Below are 25,226 nucleotides of genomic sequence, written 5' to 3'. Positions count from 1 at the left end.
GGCACGACGACACATACATCAACAACATATGAAGCAGCCTCTATGGAAGACACTAGCACGCATTTCAGACGTGAATCATGGCAGAGTCGACAAAGAAAACGAAGAAAGCGCGGTCGGAAGAGTGCAGAGACGGCTCTGCGTGAGTGGTACAGTAACGTTAAATACAAGTACTCCACAGCGACTCTAGGGGTCGCTGTTTGAGAAAAAGGAAACTGCATAGTGTGCCTTTAATGTTCTCCCGTATGACTCACAGTGTGAATGTAGCCTTTGTCATCGTTATATACCTAATCTTGTGTTATGTCCTGCCTGATCCCCAGTCCTGCCTTGTCCTGCTGCCTGTCCTGTTTTCCCCTACTGTTTTGATTTAGTTTTATTAATAAATCACATTGTTTCTGCATATTGAGTCCTGGTCTCTTCCCTCAACCCCAACCCTGACAATCACAGCCTCAAGGACGTGAGCAGGTTTGTTTACTACATCCTTCATATTTACCCCAGGGGGTTTCATTGAACATAAGATCTTTCAAAATTAAAGCAATTTTTATTAAACCCTTGAAACGCTCCAACTTTCATAAACGCCTGGAATCCAAAGGAAAGTGCAGTGGGGATTTGTATCTAATTATCTCTTACCTTAAGGATACTGTTTTACATTACATGACTTGATAAATGTTTAAATTCATGGTCCAACTTGTTTTTCTGACCACGGCGCTTGATGATGCTGTTAATGAAAACAAATCAGTCCCTCAAGTGATAATCAAACAGGAATCTTATCACATTACAGAGTTGTAGCCTGGAGGCAAATTAAGTTTGTTAAGGAAAATGACCCTTTCTTACCCATTCCTAATGACGTATAGCTCTGAAATCCATCCTTCCGGAGAGCAAATAGAAGACACCGGGAGGGATGGAAAATTATCCTATTCAGGGGTCTCTCAGCGTCCACTTACCCATGGTCATTATTGCAAACCTGCACACCGACTACCAAGAAATAACAACGAACACAAGCGTAGATAGAGTACAGTGCTCACTCAGGGTAATTCAGTTCATTTTTGGAGCAAGAAAATTGCTCTGTATACTTACTCCTCAGTGTGTGTTGGTTTGTTTGTGCTACATCCTGTTCTTTGTTGGGTTTTTTACATTTACTTGCAGGGTACCATAAGACTACTTGTTTGCACGACACATTACGTTCATTCGCATGGTGCATTAACACATTTAGTACAACCCCAATTCCAGAAAAAAGTTGTAATCAAGAATTTGTGATTTTGTTAATTCTCATTAACCTTTATTTAACTGACTAAATACAAAGAAAAAAATCCCCTGTTTTCACTGGCGAAATTAATTAAATATAAACTCATTTTGATTTTAAAGGCTGCAACACACTCCAAAAAACTTGGGACAGAGGCTAAATAAAAGTGAAAAGATTACAGAATATCGAAGTTAAGCTGTTTTGAAATAATCCACAATTAACAGGTGAATTGGTCATAGGTGAGGGGATCATATAAATGGAGCATTCGCCGAAGGCTCAGTCTTTGCAAGCAAAGAGTCATGGGTCTTTCATGAGAATTGCCTGGGGTTGTAGTGTATTACACTGGCACTGCAGACACAATTTCATATTTAGGACACAGAAGACTCAGAAGACTGTTGGAAATATCCTGAGTATTAGAGCGTTTTATAAAAGAGATTAACAGCCAGGATCGGTGTTGTTTCTTTGGAACGATGAGTCAGAACGTCCATTACTTCAGTAAACACTTTTGTCTTTTCTGCCTCTCTCTATTTTTCATTTTCTCTTTGAAGGGTGAGGATGCGGTACCTGCTATAAAATACGATGCGTGGGTGTTTGGGTTTCTACAGTTCATGATTTAGACAACTTTGCAGCCTAGGATCTTTGTTAATACCAATGTAAAGTACAGGTTGTTCCCTAAAGCGTGATTAAAAAATGAAAACCATACAGCGGGCCTGGCTACGGCTCATGATGAAGGACACGAGAGCTTTAATGAAATGATGCTCATGTTGTTTACCAGTTAATCCTGGTTACCTTTCCATTATTTGGCCATGAATTGGGACATTAAATAGATGCTACTACTTATTAAAAATGCAACACTTTAAAAATGAAATGGATTTTAGGTGGCAAAATCAATTGAATGCTGGCTAAAAACTAATTCTGAATTCAATCAGGATTAATATCAGACTATTTTCAGTGGCTCACTTGTCTGCATGAGAAAATGTGTGTCGCTGAAAAACCATCATCATTAGACAAAAACGACAAAGATGGATGGTTTGGATAGTGACTGTAATGTCACAATTTTCAAAAGCCATCTCCAATTCTAGGTAGCAATAACTCGACCAATAGAGACTAGAAATCAAAGGCTGCTAAAGTGTGACCGGCTGTTTTTATAATGCAACTCAATTCAACGCCAAAGGCAGTTTACATTTTAATGTATTTAGATTGAAGTGAGAGAGACATAGCCAACACAGATAAACACAGATGTGGGGAATAAATCTCTAATTTAAGGAGCGGATTTAAGCATGCAGCATTCATTAATACATAAAAAAAAAACAATGCAAAAGCACAGCTGTTCGCAAAATAAAACCACATAGCTTCATCGTCATCACACTGCAATAGTCCTAGACTAGTCACAATTGTTTGCTTGCTTTTGGTCAGAAAGTGAAGTATTTAGGCAGTGTTTAGCATTTGTGAGGTTCTTGTGTGGGCGACAACGCTGATTGAGGCTGAATGCTCCTTCACTGCTGTTTGTAACAGCGCGGTGGGAGGCGAAATGTCTCAAAATGTCAAATTTAAAATTCCCAGGGAATCTGACACCCACTGCTGTCTGTAATCCAGGTTATTACCAGCCTTCACTCCCCCATATGTGAATCATTTTCTCTTCTCGCATCAGTACAAATCGCTGCATTTGAATACAAAGCTAAATAAAATATTGCAGTGCAGAAGGGCAGAGAGGAAGGTCAAATCGTAAACGATGATATATCACAACTGCGTGCGCTGTAAATCCTGCAGCGATATGCCACTTTACCTGTAGCCTTCCGGATCAAGTTTGCAGGGACGTTTTCAGTGTGAACAGATATAGCTGTGACAATCTAATGACAATTTCAAATTCACGTCTCAAGTGTGTACTTAACACTTGATGCATTTTGTTTGCATCCACATTTAAGATTAGATGGAAGAATGGATTTGCTCTCTTGTCATATCATGGAACAAAAGGCAGTGTGACTGATCTAACAGTCAACCGTGGATTAAGCTTCACCCACCTCACTACTTGTTCTCGGGTTACATGGATTAAATGAAAAACTTTTCTTACTACACAGAGACCCACAGATGCCCACTTTCCATTTACTGACTGTCTGATGGAAATAAATCTGGCAAGCCGTTTCAGATCAGCCGTTTCAGTCGAATTGGCAAGAAACTGGAGAGAATTTGAGTGTTTATAAGTTATGTTTATGCAGCATTGGGTTGATACAATAATCACTTTTGAGGGAGAACTATTCACTGAATTTGTTAAAGCATGCCAAATCTATTACTGTGGTCTCAAATATTTCAGCCCCTGCTAGATGCCAGAATTACACCATTTGAGCACAAACGGCATCTTTCTCCATTGATGGCCATATACTAAAAATATATACATATACACTGTACTTAGCTGGATATGGTTCTGATTTCATAATTTACAGAATTTACATTTTGTTGACCTCACCGTATTTAAGATTTGTGTGTTGACATATAGTATATGTGCATTTTAATTTATTTATCCATTAGAGTAATATGTTTGCCTCTATAGTTTTAAGAGGCAAATAATGACTTCCTCGGCTTTGAAAATCAAGCATAATGATGGCAGAACAAGGTTTGTTAGCTCCTTGCCTTGCTAAATACTAAACCATTTTTAAGTTCATTAGATGAACAAAAGTTTTAAAGTTTCCAGTTGTTAGATGAGTTAACTCAACAAACAGACTGTAATATAGGTTGCTTTATTTTGGCGAATGTGCTTCTGCTACTGTGTATTTTGCAAAATATTCCCAGTTACTGTATTAATAGTTAATCAGGTCTATATAAACATAATACCACCTCATATACATATAATATAATATAATATAATATATATATATTAGTATATAGATATAATATATATTATGGTTCATTAGATATAGATGGTTTCATTAACTATTATGTAATTGCACTCAACACAACCTGCTAATTGAAGCCAGAAGCACATCTGTACCACTTCACCAGCACTCATAACGCTCACGGGGTAAACATATCGGTCACACTTTCTTCAATCATTCATCAGGGGAAACAGAGAGTCGCATCCAACAGCTTCAAGGACGAATCGAGGTGAGGCCGAGCAACCGGCGGCTTAATCGTTCAATCATACTGTAACACTAAAAGCATTGCACCGCAGCCCATATACGGAACCTTCCATGCATTTCCCATTTGCATGCTACAAGACTTTTGCATCTTAAGGCAATGTGCTTTAAATAAGCTCATCCCAGCTGGAATAGCTTTGGGATTGCACAAGCATATAATGGGCACATACAGCAGGACACCTACCCACGACGACCACGTACAGTCGTTAAAAATTGATCGCTCAGAACATGGGACGCTTCAGATGGGAGCTCTCCATGTGATTCGGTGAGTGCCTTTATCAGCAGCAGCTGCAGTTCCCCTCACAGACACTCACACACTCACACTGCCTCTCTGAACAAGAGAAACAAGGACGTCCTTCTTTTGCCTGGAAACTAGAGATGTTAGGAACGAGCAGTTAAAGCCTCGCTGTATCATTACTGCTCAACTTTCATTTCTGAGGAGTTATTCAGCTTCTCGAAACATTTGAATTCGCTCGTGCAGGTAATTATGACCTTTATGTGTGTGTGTGTGTGTGTGTGTGTGTGTTTGAATGTGGAACGCGAGCGTTGGGCTTTTGCTCTATGTGGGATGGAGCGGGAGCTGTCCGCCAGCAATGGTGCTGAAATCAGCTTCAGTGAACGAGGAAGTGATTTTGTTTTCGGCACCTATCGGGAAAGGGAGTAAATACTAAAGCGGGCTATTTTAACGCATTTATAGGCGTACGAAGATACTAGGAGCACAGTAACGTACGAGATTCATCCGGACTCTCATCAGCCGATGAGTCGGTGCATTCGGACTATAAGCGTGTGGGTTTCGATTCGGATGGACGAGGGAAAGTTTACACACAGATTAAGGGAACGGGGCCATGCGTTGGATCATAATATTCATTCAATTTACATTCTAGGATTCACAGTCTTAAACTCTATCCATTAGAGAAGATCATCACAACACGGCTTTTCCTCAAATGTTATTTGACATTCAGGTTGCAATGTAATGTTGTCTTTCCCCGCGAGAAGAACAAACGCTCCCTGCATATTTATTTCAAATGTACACGATGTATGCTTGTCCCGGAGCTTGTCATTAACGCTATTCTTCTTAGTGAAGGTTTAGTTACATGCAGGCACCGATAAGCCACTAATGGTAGCCCGTGGTAATTTTACAACTCTGCACTTTGTGTGAACTGTATGCGAGGTATATTGACCTTTACTGTCCTTCATATGTCGCATCTTGAGAATTGATCGACTGGATAGTATTGTACATGCAGTCATTGTTATTACAGCCTTTAGTAATGTTTTGTCGTATAACATAAAAATGCATTCATGTATAACACCAAAAATAACTGGGTTTAATCAATTCAAACACACAATTTAATGACAAAATCGCTATATTATATTATATATATTGAGGTACACTAATAATTTTTTTGTTGCTTTTTTATAGTGAATATCTCTTTATACAAACTAAGGTGTTTTTTTTTTTTTTTTTTGCAATTAAGTAATTGTCTGTTTCACATTGTAGATCTGGCGACGAGGAACTACTTGAAAAGCTTAACCTGAATGTAATATTTGGTTGAAGAAGGCAGGAATAAAAAGCCATCATCATGAATTTTGTTATGAAGCAAGCGTTGGGAGGTAAGTTTCAGATTGTCCTGTTTCTCCAAACATGACATGCACACACACACACAGACAGAGTGAGAGAGAGTGTGTGAGAGAGAGAGTGTGTGAGAGAGAGAAATGACTAGGAGCAGTTAAGTTTTACCGAACCTATACACTCATGTATGCTTGCATAGCAGTACCAATTATGTTTAATCGTCTTATACATTACTTTTCTCTTGCTTGTCATGCGCTGCTTTTTATTTTCATGCACCTATAGAAAGAGAACCAAGTGTTGCTTTTTCCTTTATACCTATCTCAGTCTAGCATAACTTATCTTATAATTCAAACAATGTAATTTCGAATAATCTTGTGATGGGTTGGAAAGCAGTTGATCTGTTGGGCAGGTCAGTATCATCACAGATAGAGGTCGTGAGTCTTCCCGCATTTCAGAATCTGCCGCAGCACTCGCACACTGCCTGTTGTTTTCTTGATAAAGGGGTTTTTTTTCTAGCTGGAGGTCACTTATGTTATTTACTATAACATTTTGTTGATTAATCTTTTTGCTCATTATTATTATTTCCATTTGAATTATTCTTGCAAGAGATATTTTATGCAGACCCACTAGAATCACTATAACTATTGACAATGTGCTCTGCCTAGCCTAATCAAAAAGATAATAATTCCATAAATATTGTCATTAAATGTCCAAACAGAACTGCATCTAAATGTGGTTCATTAATCTCCTTTGCATTCTTAATGAGGACTGTATCCGTCTCACTCTGTGCGGACTTCCTCTCGTCAAAGCACTTACAGATTGACAGTCCAGTCCCGAGGGATGTCAGGAGAGCAGGACTGTGATGGTTTATTAGCATGGATGTGCTATAAAAAGGTGGCGTACGACCTGTTTCATTAACCAGCTGCAGGCTGCTTTGCCCATGAGGGTCCTGCCCTAGTCCACTTGCTCCGTCGATACAGAAAATGAGTGAAATCCACTGAGCTGTACGGAAAGGGATTTCACCCTTGAGAAGAAAGAGTGGTCCCCAGCTTCTTGTTTACTCCCAACTTTCCTCTCTCATCCTCTCACGTCCTTTTCAAAGAGTAGCAGTGCGTGTCTAATATAAATTGATCCTGGCTTCAGATGTTTTTGGATTATTATGTTTTAAAGATTTGAAGTCGCCCATATCTAGATTTGCATTTCCTTCAGGAATTACCAGTACTTGCAAAGCAGCAAGAGAATAGGTTTTAGGTAAGCTTAGTTTCAGGCTTCGGTTCTGCGCAAATGATGATGACACTCATAGTTGTTTTCAGTTGGCTGCACAGAAGAATCAGATATAAATTGCTAGTGCCCATTTTATGCTCATTTACATCATTAAAAGATTGAAAAACAAATTTTTTTCTCTTACTGTACATTGACACACCACCTCTTTTCACCATCTGCAGGAAATGCTCTGTTTTAGTTCCTGTCTCTTTAAAGCCCACCTTTCTGAAACACCCAGTCTGCTCTGATTGGTCAGCTGACTCAATCTGTTGCGATTGGTCAACTGCTTAGAGAGTGTGTCTGAAATATAATGTAATCTGGTTTCCGCTCCCAAGACTTTATGAGCAGCTGTAAATGGTATCATGTCTGTGGTAATAATGGCGTCGATATTGGCTTCTCTTTTTTTCTGTCTTCGCAATGAAAAAAAGTATCTCCTCAACATAATAAATCACTTTCCCAACTGTTCTTTTAACCCTTAAATGCATGAATGTTTCCCCAATCATTATTACAAATTCGGGTCTTTAGCGACCCGGATCTACAGTATATCTAACACGGATGGATCTCTAACTGCCGCAATAGTATAAAACTCCCCTGATATTTGAATAACAATTACAAAATAATAAAATAAAGCATATTTTATTACCTTTTGAAACTTGGAAGGGTTCAATTTGAGCAGATGCTTTTAACCATCATCACTGTCATAATCAGAGCTCTTTTTCCCAGCGCATTCAGGATCTGGCTCATATTTGCGATCTCAACCATATTCTCAAAACTATTGATTTCAACGTCTTCAAAATTAATATTTTGATCGCTGACAGTTTCTTCACCAGATCCATCATCAAGTGATAATGACACTAATATTTGATAGCGTTTAGTACTTGCTCTAGAGTAAATTGCTGATCCATTGCTAAATTTTGCAGATTGTACTTGTATTCTTTTTATTTATGCCTGCAGTAATTATGAGTGAAACATCATGTCATCATTGTGTATCAGGCATTGAGGAGAATTGCACTTATTGAGTCATCGGAGATTAAATTATTGTTGCACTATTACATACCTTGGATTGCTAGCGACCCTATACATTTTTTACAAAAAAACAAAAAACGAAATTATTAGAAAGCAGACATTCTTTTTTTTTTTTTTTTTAAATCTTGTTATATAATAAATAGATTGAGGATACTAAGAAGGTTGATGTCTAACTTTCAAGGGGACCTATTATACCCCTTTTCACAAGATGTAATATAAGTCTCTGGTGTCCCCAGAATGTGTCTGTGAAGTTTCAGCTCCAAAACCCCCACAGATCATTTATTATAGCTTGTCAAATTTGCCGTGTTTGGGTGTGAGCAAAAACACACACCGTTTTTGTGTGTGTCCCTTTAAATGCAAATGAGCTGCTGCTCCCGGCCCCCTTTCCAGAAGAGGGGAGAGCCCTTTACAGCTCGTGTTTCGGGGAAACAACAAAACTGGAGAATGTCACGCAGCCAAAATGTCAGAAAATGTCAGTAGCAGTGTTCAGCCTTAAGTGTTAGAACCAGAGTCAGACACTGATGGAGAGACTCAGGATGAAGTTACAGTTTAGAAGTTTAGAATGCAACTGAATGTTTCTGAATGGTTAGTGGATAAATGTATGTAGCTGTTGCGGAGTTAAGTTGATTCAACTCATCGACTTGCATGTACCATCATGTTAATATAAAAATCTTTCAGAAACAACTATTGTGCAAATCCAGTGTTGAACTGACCCTCGTTTGTGAAGCAGTCCGGTGTAAAATGATTTGCACAAATATATAAAACTTCCTTCATAAATGAAATTCAACCACGGTGTTCTCAGTGGCTCAGATGCCTGGAGTCTATGAGACTTATGTCCAATGGTACATCCAATAACAGAACATTTGTAGTGGTTTTTTTGTGCGTTTTTTTTGGAGCAGACATTGTATATCTCCAGCTGCTACAGCAAGGAAACAGAAATGGCAAACTGCTGCGGCTCACTCAGTGTGGGATCTAACAGAGCAGATCGTCACCAGTCATGGGCGGTGCTTCCGAAATCTGCAACTGCTCATTTGGAGTGGCTGTTTATGATTTATGGGGATTATAAAAAAAGAAGTGGGTGGTTTACACACACAGTGGACACACACATTTGTGTTCAAACACCTTACAAAAGTGAATTTTGCATAATAGGCTCCCTTTAAAAATCAATGAGAAGGAGGGTAGCTATAGTGAATGGCGTCCAAGGGGCAATAAAGACCCAAGGTATGTGTTTAAGGGTTAAGGGCGCGCCAAGGCAGCCAGAAGGCAAATGTGCAACGTGGTAACATTGCTACATTAAGTCATGGAAATAATGGCAGGACAAAGTTGTAACTGAAACAGCGATTATTGGAGTACATTTATAAATCAGTTTTTCTATTTCAAATGTCTATATATATATATATATATATATATATATATATACTCACCTAAAGGATTATCAGGAACACCTGTTCAATTTCTCATTAATGCAATTATCTAATCAACCAATCACATGGCAGTTGCTTCAATGCATTTAGGGGTGTGGTCCTGGTCAAGACAATCTCCTGAACTCCAAACTGAATGTCAGAATGGGAAAGAAAGGTGATTTAAGCAATTTTGAGCGTGGCATGGTTGTTGGTGGCGGTCTGAGTATTTCACAATCTGCTCAGTTACTGGGATTTTCACGCACAACCATTTCTAGGGTTTACAATGTTGATGCTAGAGGTCAGAGGAGAATGGGCAGACTGATTCAAGCTGATTCAAGCTGATAGAAGAGCAACTTTGACTGAAATAACCACTCGTTACAACCGGGGTATGCAGCAAAGCATTTGTGAAGCCACAACACGCACAACCTTGAGGCGGATGGGCTACAAACAGCAGAAGACCCCACCGGGTACCACTCATCTCCACTACAAATAGGAAAAAGAGGCTACAATTTGCACGAGCTCACCAAAATTGGACAGTTGAAGACTGGAAAAATGTTGCCTGGTCTGATGAGTCTCGATTTCTGTTGAGACATTCAGATGGTAGAGTCAGAATTTGGCGTAAACAGAATGAGAACATGGATCCATCATGCCTTGTTACCACTGTGCAGGCTGGTGGTGGTGGTGTAATGGTGTGGGGGATGTTTTCTTGGCACACTTTAGGCCCCTTAGTGCCAATTGGGCATCGTTTAAATGCCACGGACTACCTGAGCATTGTTTCTGACCATGTCCATCCCTTTATGACCACCATGTACCCATCCTCTGATGGCTACTTCCAGCAGGATAATGCACCATGTCACAAAGCTCGAATCATTTCAAATTGGTTTCTTGAACATGACAATGAGTTCACTGTACTAAAATGGCCCCCACAGTCACCAGATCTCAACCCAATAGACATCTTTGGGATGTGGTGGAACGGGAGCTTCGTGCCCTGGATGTGCATCCCACAAATCTCCATCAACTGCAAGATGCTATCCTATCAATATGGGCCAACATTTCTAAAGAATGCCTTCAGCACCTTGTTGAATCAATGCCACGTAGAATTAAGGCAGTTCTGAAGGCGAAAGGGGGTCAAACACAGTATTAGTATGGTGTTCCTAATAATCCTTTAGGTGAGTGTATATATATAAACTTACATAGAAGGCTATGCTACACATTAAAGGAAAGGCAAAATCGAAAAAGCATTTAAATATATGCAAGGAAGATGCGGACAGTCACAATTTACTATGCAAATGGATGCTGGAAAGAAAAACCAATTACTTGAAGCATTTTGGAATACCAAATAAATATAAGTGGTTGTATGTATTTGCTCTAAAGCTTTTATTGCATCCTTTGGATGCATACATAAATGCATCTATAAATGCATGCCTATATTGGCCCAGTGTAAAACTGCTGAATGTAGGTTTATTGTGTGCTAGGAGTCTCCACTCTTGATTGATCCTGTAAATCACGGAACAGGCAATCTCCATTTGCTAGCAGCCGTTTTGACAGGCCCCCCACACACGATTCTGACCGACATTACAGTAGATAGGCTGAAGTGAAATAATGGGCCTGTCTGGCTCAATAAGAGATTTAGAGGCAGCAGGTCAGCATGTAGCGAGAGAGTTCGGTACTAAAGCTCACGGATGTAAGACTAATCACGGTTATGTGAGAGAAATCTCCTGGGCATCCCTGCAGCATCAGCCAGAATGCAACCGGAATGGGAGTCTACCCTTATCCACACACACGCTCTCACACTTACTCATCTCACTTTCCTGCTGAATTTCACACACATTTGCTCTGTCTTCTTTTCTTCCAAATCTTTTGCTCAGTATCGCTCACATGCACTATACACGTTTCCTTCCACTTTCAACCCTGATATTCTTGACCACTTCTTCCCTTTCTCCCTCTCTTTGCAACTCTCTGGCTAAAGCAGCTTGTTGGAGTGGATAGAGAGTCCTGCGTAGAGTTGGTCAGCGTTGTTAATAAGCTCGACATGCCTGGCTGTGCTTTAATTTTTAAAATTCATTTCCAGGTTTAAATTAAGACAATCACAGATTTAAATGTGCTCTCAGGCCTCACTGTATATATATAATTTTCATGATTAAATGGGATGCTCTCATTTGTGTTAAATTAACACCTGTTGTCATTAATATGCAGGAGCTGCTCGCCTGAATCCAATTTTAACAACTGCATGCACTGAGGCGTTCAGACCTGAATCAGATCACCTTCACACTAGCGCCAGCGCTCTCGCACCTCCTGCGGGGGGGCTGGCGGGCCGCTCAGACAAAGGGTCACACATTAACATAGGTCGTGAAAATGCTTAATCTAATCAAATGTCCCTAATCAGAAGCACAAAGCAACTTCAAGTCAACTGAAATTAACTAAATTGAGTTCTATTGAATTGATGGCTGTGCAAAACTGTGCTGTAATTCCACATCACGGCTGTCACAGGGGTTAATTAGATTTGCATTAATGACAGAACAAATTAATCACGTGAAAACAAGCTATTACTTATGTCATGTTTTCCCATTAAAAAAAAGTCCTGTGTTGGCAGGGCATATCAAAAGCCTCATGCCTTATAGCCAATAAATTAGCATAACGGTTGCAAGTGGTGTTGAGGGAGTGACTTAATTTACTTATTCATTCTGTTCAGAGCATTTTATTGGACACAAATGAGCCAAAATCTTGTCTGGGCCCTCGCACTAGCATATAGATGACCTAAGTCATGAGATAAAAGCCAAACCTTCAAATGACCACAGTAACAATGTGCATCAATGATAATGAAGTTTGTCTCTCTATATTCCTGTGTATCTTACTAGGCTAGGGGAAAACAAACCATGTGACGCCAGGACGCTCAGCTCGGTGCAGCACCAGAGCTGACGCCTATTGATTTATGTGCTGACCTATAAACAACTGATCACTTACGCTCAGCCGGCATGATTTTTAACTATGTAATGAGAAGGACGGTAAATGCAATGTGCTGAAATGAATACAGCAGCTGAGATTGGGCCAGGGGCCGATCCCTCTGCAGGGAGGAACGAGGTTAGATGCTAGATCCGGTGATTCGGCCAGAATCAGACAAACTTTAAATTGATTATAAGGCTTTTAGAAGCTCTTAGAGCCGGACTCATGGACTAATCTGACAGTCATCAAGTTTATAATTGTAATGTGAGCCTCTAAGGTGAGCGAAGGGAGGGAAATCAGGGGCTGAACTATATTTATGAAACATCCTCAATGGGATGCTTTGCCCAGTTTTGTTATATATTGTAATTTTGCCTTCAAAGTAGTTTACAGCATGCGTTTTCAAACTCAGGTCGGCAGAAAACTTGAGATGAGAAATGTTAACATTTACTGAATTGTATATAATTACTTAATATTTACATGACATTTACCTAATATTTCATTCTGATTTTTAAAATCATGAAAGTTGTTCAAGTTATATATAATATTTGCTCATACAGAATAAATGGGTCTTGATATACGTTAAATAATAAAGCCGCCTTTATATTTTAGAAAGGGGGGTCTCTCACAAAGGTCACATCAGACTCTGGTCTACAATAAACCTATACACACACATCCACAGACTGTAATGACTCACACCCTTTCACACCTGTTTTAATGGCTCTCCAGGACAGGATGCAATATGTTCTCCTGTCCCTCCTGTAGCGTACGAAACAGTATTGCTGTGAATCGTGCCTGACCTTAGGGCACCTTTGAGTGGAACACAGAGCTCTCTCTGTTTCGTTCTCTCTTTCACTATCTCAATTCATTTCTCTTTTGGGTCAGCAGATGACCACATGGTAGGACACATGGGCAGGTTTTCCGGCTGTAGGTTTCTGGCTCTGAGCTGCAGGGACTACATGTGTGCAATGGCCCTTTCAGTTCCACACAGAGAAAACACCTGCCATCATGACACACACACGCACACACACACACACACACACACACACACACACACACACACACACACACACACACACACACACACACACACACACACACACACACACACACACACACACACACACACACACACAATGCACCAATGCATGCATCAAATTGACATTGTGATCTGCTCATCTGCAAATGATGCCTTGTGGACACCTTGCCACAATCGATGTCCTTTAATTGCCAAGTCACATGCAGTGACACATTTGCACAAGCTCATACTATACAAGCACACATACACACAGATACAGCACAGATGGGCTCTGTCCCCAGAATGACTGCCGGTTCGATATCTGGTCAAGCTGAAGCCATTCATGTGTGTTATAAATGGATGAGTCATGACTTTGGACCGGCCCATGGACCTACATGGTGCCATGTGGCTTCAAAACGTCTTTGCCAGTTCGACATGGCAAAGCGCACTTTACTAGAGAAAAAACTGGAAGTGAAATTATCTTCATTACCAAGCAGTTTTTGTTGTTGTTGCAGGTTTCTCTAAAACCAAATTCCTTCTTTTATTTCTGCAAAATATGAATTATCCTAAAATAATATGAAATATGAACTTCTAATCTAAAATTCTACCCTGTTTTCAGCTACACTAGTAATAAGGTTCCAAAAGGGGTTTTTCGCAGCCATGCCATAGAAGAACCATCTTTAGTTCCCCAAAGAATGTTTAGTGAAGTTATATTTTTTCTTAGTGCACTGCAAAAAAAAATTTCTTACTCAGTATTTTTGTCTTGTTTCCGTCCAAATAACAAAAAATTCTTAAATCAAGATGGATTTACTAAAGTAGTAAAATGCTATAAGATATTATGTCTTGTTTCCTGGGGGAAAAATCTAAATTTTGTGAATTTTCTGCCAATGGGGTTATAAAAATAATCTTAATTCAAATGGAAAACAAGATTATTATTCTTACCCCATTGCCAGATAATTTTGCTTAGTTTAAGCAAAAACTCATTTCATTTTGATTTTTCCCCCCAGCAAGCAAGACATCATATCTAATGGCATTTAGTACTGTAAATGCATCTTTATTTAAGAATTTTTAGATATTTGCACTGAAAACAAGACAAAAATACTTAGTAAGAAAATATTTTTTTTGCAGTGTGTGAAGAAATTTTTTCTAAAGAACCTTTTTCTATTATAAAGAGCCTTTTATGCAATAGATGTATGTTAAAGGTTCTTAAAGGGATAGTTCACCCAAAAATGAAAAAATGAAATGGGGGGGGGGGGGGGGGGGGGGGTAATAAAGGCCTTCTGAAGTGAAGCGATGGGTTTGTGTAAGAAAAATATCCATATTTAAAACTTTATCGACTAAAATAACTAGCTTCCGACAGACGGCTGTACGCAAGTCGACCTACACCAAAAGAGTAACACTTGACGATGTATGACATAGGAGTAGCGTAAGCTTCGACACCTCTCGCGGTTCAAACAGGGCTGGGCAACCGCGTTCGTCATTACGTTGTGCGTCAAGTTCAAGGGTTAGTCTTTCGCCGTAAATCAATGCGCACGGCCGTCTGCCGGAAGCTAGTTATTTTAGTCGATAAAGTTTTAATTATGGATATTTTTCTTACACGAACACATCGCTTCACTTCAGAAGGCCTTTATTAACCCCCCCCGGAGACGCGTGGAGCACTTTTATGATGGATGGATGCGCTTTGAAGGACTTCCAAAAACAAAAAACCATTCACTCCAATTATAAAGCTTGGAAGAGCCAGGACATTTTTTAATATAACTCTGACTGTATTCATCTGAAAGAAGAATGTCATACACACCTGCCTTCAGGGTGAGTAAATCATGTGCTAATTTTCATTTTTGGGTGAACTATCCCTTTAAGGAACCACCAATGCCAGTAAAGAACCTTGATTTATAAGAGCATACCAATAAAACTGTAGCACTTTCATCCTAGTTAAATTTTTCTTTCTAAATGCTTTCTGCAGACTTTCCAACCAAATAATCACAGAAAAAAAAGTCATTACATAGATTCCATCTCAGCCTAATGATGATCCTGCTGAAAAGACCAAGATTAGTCAGCTTAGACTGGTTTAGACTGGTGCCAGTTACACCAGTTAATCCTGCCATGCTGGTGTCGTGGGTGGGCAGCATCTCATGCTGCACTGCTAGAAACGTCTTCTCAATGAGTTTTTAATTATTCTTATTTTAAACTTGTTTTGCAAAAAAAAAAGTAAGACAAAATTTACTCGTTTCAATATGCATACTCTGAAAATAAATCTTAATATATTATGAAGTCTTGCTTCTTAAGTTAATTTATCTTGTTTTAAGGATTTTAACTGGAAAATCTATCTATCTATCTATCGATCTATCTATCTATCTATCTATCTATCTATCTATCTATCTATCTATCTATCTATCTATCTATCTATCTATCTATCTATCTATCTATCTATCTATCTATCTATCTATCTATCTATCTATCTATCTATCTACAGGGTATACGTCATCCTTCTCCTCGTCCTTACATTTGTCATGGCAACTTTACAGCATCATTAAACATTAAACCATCTCTACTTACAAACTGATATTTGATAATCAGAACTCAATTGAAAGAGTTTTTACTTTTATTTTAACTAAAAATTTTTAAGAACCTGTGTAAAAAATAGCTAATTCTCTTTTCCCGATGCACTCACAGTCATTACTGCGTCGCCCGACATTAAAAAGTTAAAATAAGGGGAAAAAATGATTTAGTACCTACTGATCTGGCTCGACGTTGTCCAAATTGCCCTATTAAAACCTGTTTGACATTTCATTTCTTTGATTCATTACAGGCAGCTCTCAAAGCTCTTTCCTCAACTGTTACTTTCCTCCTGCAGTCGGCCTAATATTAATCCAGTGTCGTGATACCATTGCGAGGTTAATCTCAGCCATATAACAGCCCCGGCCCAGGGAACAATTATCATACGCAGCATCCCAGAGCTCCTCTGTGAAGATTATTATATGTCTGCCGGCATGACAAAAACTTTCAAATGTCCTTGTTTAAGATTTTTTTTTTAGCTCCGTGAATTAAGACGTCTGACCTAATTTAGGAATATTCATGCATAGAAATAGATCCACACCCAATAAACTCTGGATGTCTCTTGAGAATTTAACAGGCTCTAAATAAATAAAAAAACTAATGAGTGAAAGTTAACTCCTTACACCCTTAATGTTGTTCTCATTGCGATGCAAATGACGTAGAGGAACCTCGGCAAGCAAAAAATAGGTTGCTGACGTCAGCTGTTAGATAACCTTGACGTGCCACGCACTAGCGGTTGGGTCTCCGAGCTGCTATCCGGTATCCCTGCGAGAGAACTCCATCGCTCGCTGGCATGGGGCAGAGGACTTTTGGCCGATACACTGCTTGCCCTTGACCGCTGTCCAAAATGGCGGTCACGGCCCAGCAAGAAACTCTGGCAAACTTTCTATCCCTAGCAGAGTTGATCCTACAGCAGGCCTGGAAAGGTTGTGAGCCGATCCCTTTTTGTGACTGCGGTCACAGATGCTACTTTCTGTCTACTTTTCCTCTAGCGCTAATCAGTTATGACCCACAGGCTGGCATGGAGGTCTATTAAGCAGTCTGGTGCTTTTGTGATGAACTACTAGACCATTTGTCAGTGTGTGTGTGTGTTCGATACAGAGTGTACGTGCGAACGTCAGTGGACGTTTGGACTGCTGGCAATAACACCACGTTATGTGATCACACTCTTTAATGGGATGTCTATTTCAGCCTCATTACCATAGAGATGAAGTCAGTCCTTTTATTAACAATACAGAAACATGCTACCAGAGTGAATGCCCATTAATGTGAATTATTTTCACATTTTCATATTATCCTATACCTAAATGCTAAAATAATGATCGTTTCCAAACAGGTTTCCCAAAAACAGAAGCTGGTATGTCAAATATAGTTCAATCACAGGTTTTGAAAGGGCTGCAGTGTTCATCAACCTATGAATGGTTTACTTATAGTTGCCACTACACATCAACACACTTTAACATCAGAATAATTACACACTTCACCTTTACAGTCAAATAGAGTATAATATAATGTCACCAGCAGTACATATCACTCCATATTTTAAAGGCAGAAAACCATGATGCCTTCAGTGGATTCAGACAGAACTGGATCCCAGCATTACCCCAGCTTCCACTGGTGCACACAGAAGGCTACATCATTCACCATCTGTCACGGGGAAATTCCTTCCCCCTCTTGTGAAAGTTGTAATACATTCTTTCTATGCCTTAAGTGGCTTAAAGGAGATGGGCTGAACTGAACAAAGGCGAGCATCTACAGTACGTTTTGATCATTGCTAGCTATTTTTGGCTTCACGTTTGCTGGCAGATGGAGTCCAAACCACTTCAAAAAACACTCCCTGAAATACTAAAGCAGTAGTAATGCATTTCTATTTATGTTTACACTGCAAATCCTCAAAAAAAGTCAAACTCCCTTTTTACTAGATTTTAAGATTATTTTAATATAGGCTATCTGAAATTAAGTGTATGGGCCAGTTTTTGCAGTTTCAAATGTGAGACACAGGTCAGTATAATGAAAAAACGCAAGGTCTAGAGATGTGTTTTTGAAAGTTGAACTTCTTGCAGTGCCATGCGCAAAACGCTACAAAGGTTCGGACGTAAGCGCAACGGTCAAACACATACGTTTAGCGTGTGTTTACATTGAAAAACAACTGAAATGTAGTGCAATGGAATGGAAAAACATTCAATTTGTTCTTGTGTTATGCTTCAGTATGACCATAATTTCGTAAACCTTTAAATAAATCTCAATAGCTGATGTAATTTATCTTGTTTAATGATGTTTAGATATTTTATTGGAAAAGGCAAACACCTTGAAAAAGTCCAAAGCCTTGAATCCTAAAGCACATAAAGAAAAAAAATAAAGAAAAAACGTTCTATTCAGCATCTCTCACCACTTCCTCACCTGGCCCCACACACCCACTAAAATCTATTCCTGGAGAGAGAGAAAGCGGCCTTGCTTTTAACAAACGGTGTATATGAAATTGTGCAGCATATGCAGTCACTGTGGTCTTCGTGACACTGGTGGAGAGTTATGGCCTACGGTGACACCATTTCAAAATCATTCATCACAGTGAGCTTTGCGCTGTGAACAACCTTAGGAATATAAAAAAGGGAGTCCATGGCCTCCAAACGTGGTTGTGTGTACAATGATAACACAGCTGCAAAAGGTTGCATCCTTCCAAAGCATGTGCCTTTACTCTTTCAAAGGCCAAACAGTTATTCACCAAACTTTTCCATTTGGTGGAAAAAAAATGTATGTGATCTTTAAAATTACTTTAAATACTTTGATAGAAAATGCTTTTTGTGTGATGGAGGTTTTTTTTCTCCATTTGAATTGAAGGTCTCAGAACTAATCTTGTGTTTCGGTATGCTTTTGGAGCGGTACCCACATGGTGAAGGTAGGCGTCAGAGAAAAAGGGGGTAGTGGGCGTCTGGAGAGTCCTCTGCTGACCCACCAACACTTTACAGAGTCCCTGCTGAGCCCCGCCAGAAAGCACCACCTCCATCCAAACAAACACATTTAGCCAGCACTCAATGCCAGGGAGAGCAATAGCTGCCAAACACGCTTCTTCACTTACAGTTGACTTTTTCTTAATGCCTGTCTTCTGAAATCTACAGTGATTTATAGCCTCTTTTTTATTCATATATATTATATATTATATTATATAGTCCACCCACAGTTTTTATAAAACATCACTATTTACTGTATGCACACACACACACACACACACACGCATGCACACGCACGCACGCGCACGCACACACACGCACACAATGCTCTTGTTGAGCATTACGTTAACTGACTAATGTCTGTAATAGTATTATATTTTGGACTCTTTCAGATCAAAAACCACAATGAAAACAAACATAAAATGCAAGGAATTCTGCATGTGAAATTTAGTTTTGTTCAAATAAACTAGGAAACTAAAAGCGGAGAGCTACTGTATATCTTGGTTAAAATCTGGAAAGGTAACTGTAAGGATATACAGTGGGTTCAAATGAACCAGGTACACGTTTGAGCTGTGAACTATAAGCATTGTGCCCTTAGACAAGGAGCTTGTGCCTGTAATAAGTGTACTGTATGTTGCTCTGGATAAAAGCTTCAGCAAAATGACAAATTAGTAACCAAGATAGGAAAACACACATAAATCCCCAGTTGTGGCTGCAGCTGGTGTTTTGATGAGGCTGCAGATTTGCTCAAATTTATTGGCTTGCCAATTTAATGTGTTTTACTAATAAGAATAATAAATCTGAACACACCAGCCTTATTAGATCTGCAAGTTTACCTCATGCCACAACAGCACTTATAGGTGCAGAGTGTTAAAGGGATGGTTTGCCAAGTTATCAAAACTCTCTTTCTTCTGTAGGAGACAAAAATGGGGTCAAATGTTGTTTGAACCTCAAAGTTATCTTATCTCTTAAAATATATTTTAGAACAAGTGAGTTTTAGGAAATAATTTACATAATTTTAGGTTAAGTGTCACTTTAAGCATACTGTCGTACTGGGAGATGATGGGACTTTTTGTTTTAACTGATTCACAAAAACAAATTGGACTTCTCAAGGCTTTTTATGGGTGAGAGAATTGACATATTAGCCTACTTTTTTGTCACACTACCATTTGTACAAAGTATCTTGTTACTGGGAAATCTATTCTGAAGTGCCATTGCCAAAAATGACAATTCTAAACATTTAAGAGTGAGTAAAAAAATGACAGAATTTTCATTTTGGGGTGAACTATCCCTTTAAATGGATCCATCTGAGAAAGAAATTGATAATCGAACAAATTCTAAGATGCAAAAGCTTGGTGAATCGCTTTAAAGCGATTGTTTTCTGACAAGCTGAAATAAAGAGAATATTTCCCAACTGATGAGAGATGCCTCTAAAATATTAGACAGGCCTGCTTCCAGGAAAATAAGAAAGGCGGGTTCAGAGGGCAAATGAAACCGAGAGAATCAATCTTGTGTCTACAGTTCCTTCCATGACCATAATATGAGTCCCTGAACATTTTTAAAAACTAAAAAATATCACCTTCGAGAGGGTCAAACCAGCACACGCAGCTCAGATCAACTTGATTTCAAAACTCCAGTCTGTGTTTTGGAGACGACAGGGTGGTTTGTGTCTTTGTAAATGCTGAGCTCATCTGGATGGCTGGCAGACAGGTGGACTTCTGGGACTGACATCAAACGGTGACATTGTCCTTGAAACAACAGCTGTAGTGATATCTGTCTCGTCCATACACTCCAATGCACAAATACATCTGACTACACGCCAAATCCACTGGACAAAACTGACCAGTCCTGGGAAAGAAAGATAACATGGGATCTGAAAGGCAGAGTCGATTCATTAGAACATGGAAATAAACAAAAAGTTTTAGAAATGCTTAAGATTATTTGATGCACCATGGTTTGTGTTGCATTAGATTATCATATGAGTATGACAGAAGGATGCATGGAGACAGAGAAAGACATAGACAGATAGTGTGACTCCCATTAAATAATAATGGGAGCAAAATCAATTGCAATCAACCAGTTCTGCAGGTGAACAATTCCAGAGTCATGCATGGCTACACATAGAAAGGTCAGAGACGTGAATGGAATTGCACAGCAATATTCCAGCACACTTCAACAATGAACGGCATTTACGTTGAAGGCACGTCTCAGAAAGTACACGACAGAGTGCTCCATGAAAGAAAGCATCAGCAGAGGGCCGAGCACCAGTGTCATTTGCTGTTATTGCAAGTCACAGCAGACAGTGGACGAGCAAAGCTAATGTAAGAATGTAATTAGAAACCCATTTGTGGCTAATGCACAGACACAGCTGTGTAAGAGCTGAAAATGGGGGCCGACACAGAGACCATCAGCTGCATAATAACAGACCATTCAAAGAGGAGGTTAGAAGTTCCTCTGTTACTTTACATTAACAGGTCAAAGGTAACTGGGTTAGGGTTAGGGTTAGCCAGAAAATAATGCAACTTTTGCTAATGGTGGGTCAATTGAGAAAATTCATATTAGAGAAATTAAAATATCCATCCATCCATCCATCCATCTATCATGTTTCTTGACACTATTGTTCTAACACCATGGGAATATCCCAAAATAATATATTAATACTATTTCACATAACCTAGATAATAATTTAATTGGAAGATTAAATATAACAATATTTTCTGGAGATCCTGTGATAGCACTGTAACATTTCTGAAGAATGACATTTTTCTTGTTTTCCTCTGCAAGCTGTCAACATGTTTACTTAGCATTCGTAGTGATTTATGTCACTATTACACCTCTGCCAGGGATGATTAATTATTTAAAAAAAAAAAAAAAAATTAGCTCATTTTGAGCATGAAGAAAAATCACCAAGTTGCATTATCACGTCAGAATCCAGAATGTGCATTCATAAAAGCAAACATTATCTATAGTACAGAGGCTGTCCCATCACAGGGCATGATGTCACCATGGGCCATGTTCCATGTTGAGTTGAAATCATGCTGAGCTTTGTTAATGAGGGGGAAACCAAAATGATATGCTATAGGCTTCAGGGGTGAGACAGGGACAATAGTGGTACATGCTTGAAGCGGTTAATTACTAATGATTCCGATTAGGGAAGAGGGATGCTGGAATGCAATCAGGGTGAAGCTGATTAATTAGAATCTGCTCATTACATGATAAAATCTTAAAATAGATTATTTAACCAGGAATGTGGGTGTAAACCCAAAATCAAAGCTACATGTTTGTAGTTCCCACCGTGCTAGAGTCTCTCATTTACAATTTCCCACATTTAAACTCTTCTACACACTGCAGAAAAATTACTTAATGAGTTAATTCGTATTTTTGACTGGTTTTCCAGGACATCCTTCAAACTGAACACATTTACTTGAGAAGCAACACTGCATAAGATATTAACATTTGATTGTACCTTCACTATAAAGTGTTTTTTTTTGTGCTCTTGTACACATTTAAAACAAGTGAAAAAAATCCGCCAGTGCAGTAAGACAAAATGCATTGTGCCACCACTTACCCATCATGCATTGTACTGTAACTGGGTGACCCTGAGCACTCCAAATGCTAACGGGTCTGAGAGCGTGTTCTTAGTTTGTAAAGAATGGATACCATTGTTGGACTGTATAGTACCAGGTGCAGCACTGGGTTGCCAAATAGTATATACATTATTGCATCTTCTCACATTGCTTGCAACAATGTGACAAGCCTCTGCCTTCATTTCCGCAAAAGAAAATTCACAATAGTATATTTTGTTAAAATTGTACCTGTGAAATTCTAAAAAAAAAAACAGTTACAGTTTTTCTACTTTTACTATTTGCTCAACCTCCACATCATCTAGTCACCTGTGCACATCATAAAAGCAATTTCTCATTATTTTGAACAAATTGCAAATGCTTTGGTACATTCATGCAGTAGATTATGTACAAGTGTCTGCTGTTTCCTATATTATCAATTTCTCATGTCATGTTGATCAATATATATTATATCCCTGTTGAATAGTCTTACCCCTCAAAACATCTAGGCACACACACACACACACACACACACGTACATATACAGTGTGTAAGAGAGCGAGAGAGAGAAAATATATATATATATCTATAGTCTTGTGTTTTCTTTATATCGAAATGGCATTTTACTGTAATTTGTCGACAGACCAACAGGAAAAGTGTAATTGTGAATCGTGTCCAGTCTCTTGCAATCAATATCCCTCATAGAGTAATGTGTAAATTTGTACTGTTAAAATGTATATATGCCATACAGATAAAGTGCATTCTTGTGCATTTTCCATCATTGTCATCAAAATCAAATCATAGCCATGTTTACATCTGAAAATACTGACAGAGTACACATGACTAAGCATTTTGACTATCTTGTTTGTGAACAATGACACAAGGACTTTTCATTCTGATGGCATTGATATTCATTGATATAAATACTTACTTTTGAGAGATGAACTAAAGATTTTTACAGGCTTTTGCTGGTAATCCATTGTTTGGATCTGTTTGTATGAATTGTTTTGACAAATGCACTTTCTGGATTGCAAATATTAAGAGAATGATTCGAGAAATGTCGCAAAGTGACTGAGAAAAACTGTATGTAGTGTTGGTTTATCAAGCCAATTTTCCTACAGGAAAATAAAAAAAAATGTACTAGTTAAGAAAAGGATATTTTCTTTAGTTATTTACAATATAAAAACACTGATTCTAGGTGTCCAAAATCTTCTAAAACGTGAACAAAAAAACAAAATGCAAAGGATAATTTGCCGTCACTGTTGGACATTTCTGCTGAGCCATTGAAACAACACATGAAAGTTCTGCGACTACAAAGCGCATGCATAATTAATGAGGCAAGCATTGAGGCATATCATGATCGGGTGTCTTTTGCTAAACAACTCGCTTTAGCATTCTATCACTGCATTGTTTCTGTATTCCCTTGGCACAGCAATTTGGGGTTAGCGCTGTGACATAAAAACACAAAGCGTATAGTCTGAAAAGCCCTTAAGATTTCCAGAACTTTCTTGACACATCTAGTCGGACAAATAACAGATGCACGCTATTTTATCGCCAGTTGTCCTACTGGTGTTGTGGCTGTTGTGGGCTTTTGTTTGCATTGATTTGAGCCTTCTTTTCATTGTACGGTTCGGCCCCAGGCTTTTACTACAAGTGTGTGTACAACCCAAATGGTTCTGGCACCAGATAAATCAACGTTCATGTTCATTCTTTGCTTTCTTTAGCATCTTGCACAGAAAAACACAAAACCAGGCCAGTCGCCAGTCTCCCCTAAAGGATAAAAAGGTTAATCTTCCAAGTGAGCAGGTCCTGTCAGATGCATTACAGTAATGACAAATGTAATAGATCCAGACAATTGTAGTGTGTACACTGACTGCATCTCTACAATGACTGTGTGTGAGTCTTTGAGCAACGGCCAGAGGGTCAACACACTCACCGTATGGCTCATTGAGCGTTGAGTCAGATAGCTTTCCGGGCCTATCGTGATGTACAGTAAATGCGGTGTGTAAGGCTTCCATCACTTAATGTGCCTGCAAGACTGAATGAAAAGTGAGTATCTCTGGTTAAACAAGTCACGAGAGGTTCATCTATACCACAGTAAGTGTAATATTGTATCCATATATAAACCATTCAATACTATCTTAAGTACATTCCCTGAAAGACAGAGATAGAAACACTTGCTTCAGAAAAAAAAAAAAAAATTCTTCCACAGTATTTTAGTCTTGTTATCCAGTACAAATATATATCTTTCTAAACATTCTTGATACATTTACTTGAGAAGCAAAATAAGATATTAAGTCTTATTTTCTGAAGGAGAAAATAATATATTACAATGAAGTGAGTTAAGGCTTTTAAAAAATCTGTCAATGTGGGGTCAGAAAAATAATCTTGTTTTCTCTTTAAATTAAGTTTATTTTTCTGTCCCCATTGGCAGATATTGGTTCTTGTTTTAAGCATGAAGTCTTTAAGCATTTTACTTCTCAAGCAAATGCATCTTGATTTCAGGATGTTTAGATATTTGTACTGGAAAATCTATTTTGCAATGTAGAGCCTTCGCTAAGCTCCGCC

The 25,226-nt window shown here is 38.8% G+C and overlaps 1 protein-coding gene across 3 annotated transcripts in view; it reads left to right on the top strand.

Annotated features, from left to right (window-relative positions):
• The first annotated feature begins 4,443 nt into the window (after positions 1-4,443).
• cplx1 (complexin 1) overlaps positions 4,444-25,226 on the top strand; it is a 45,027-nt gene continuing 24,244 nt past the window's right edge. The window contains exons 1-2 of one of the 3 annotated variants that reach the window (XM_079892643.1): positions 4,444-4,636; positions 5,870-5,982. In XM_079892643.1, coding sequence (XP_079748769.1) covers positions 5,952-5,982 — 31 coding nt within the window. In that variant the 5' untranslated portion in view covers positions 4,444-4,636; positions 5,870-5,951. The other 2 variants (XM_079892642.1, XM_079892644.1) reach the window with 2 other exon arrangements.

This window comes from Squalius cephalus, assembly GCF_949319135.1.
Source record: "Squalius cephalus genome assembly, chromosome: 14".
NCBI lineage: Eukaryota > Metazoa > Chordata > Actinopteri > Cypriniformes > Leuciscidae > Squalius > Squalius cephalus.
This window is presented reverse-complemented; position numbering and strand designations above follow the sequence as displayed.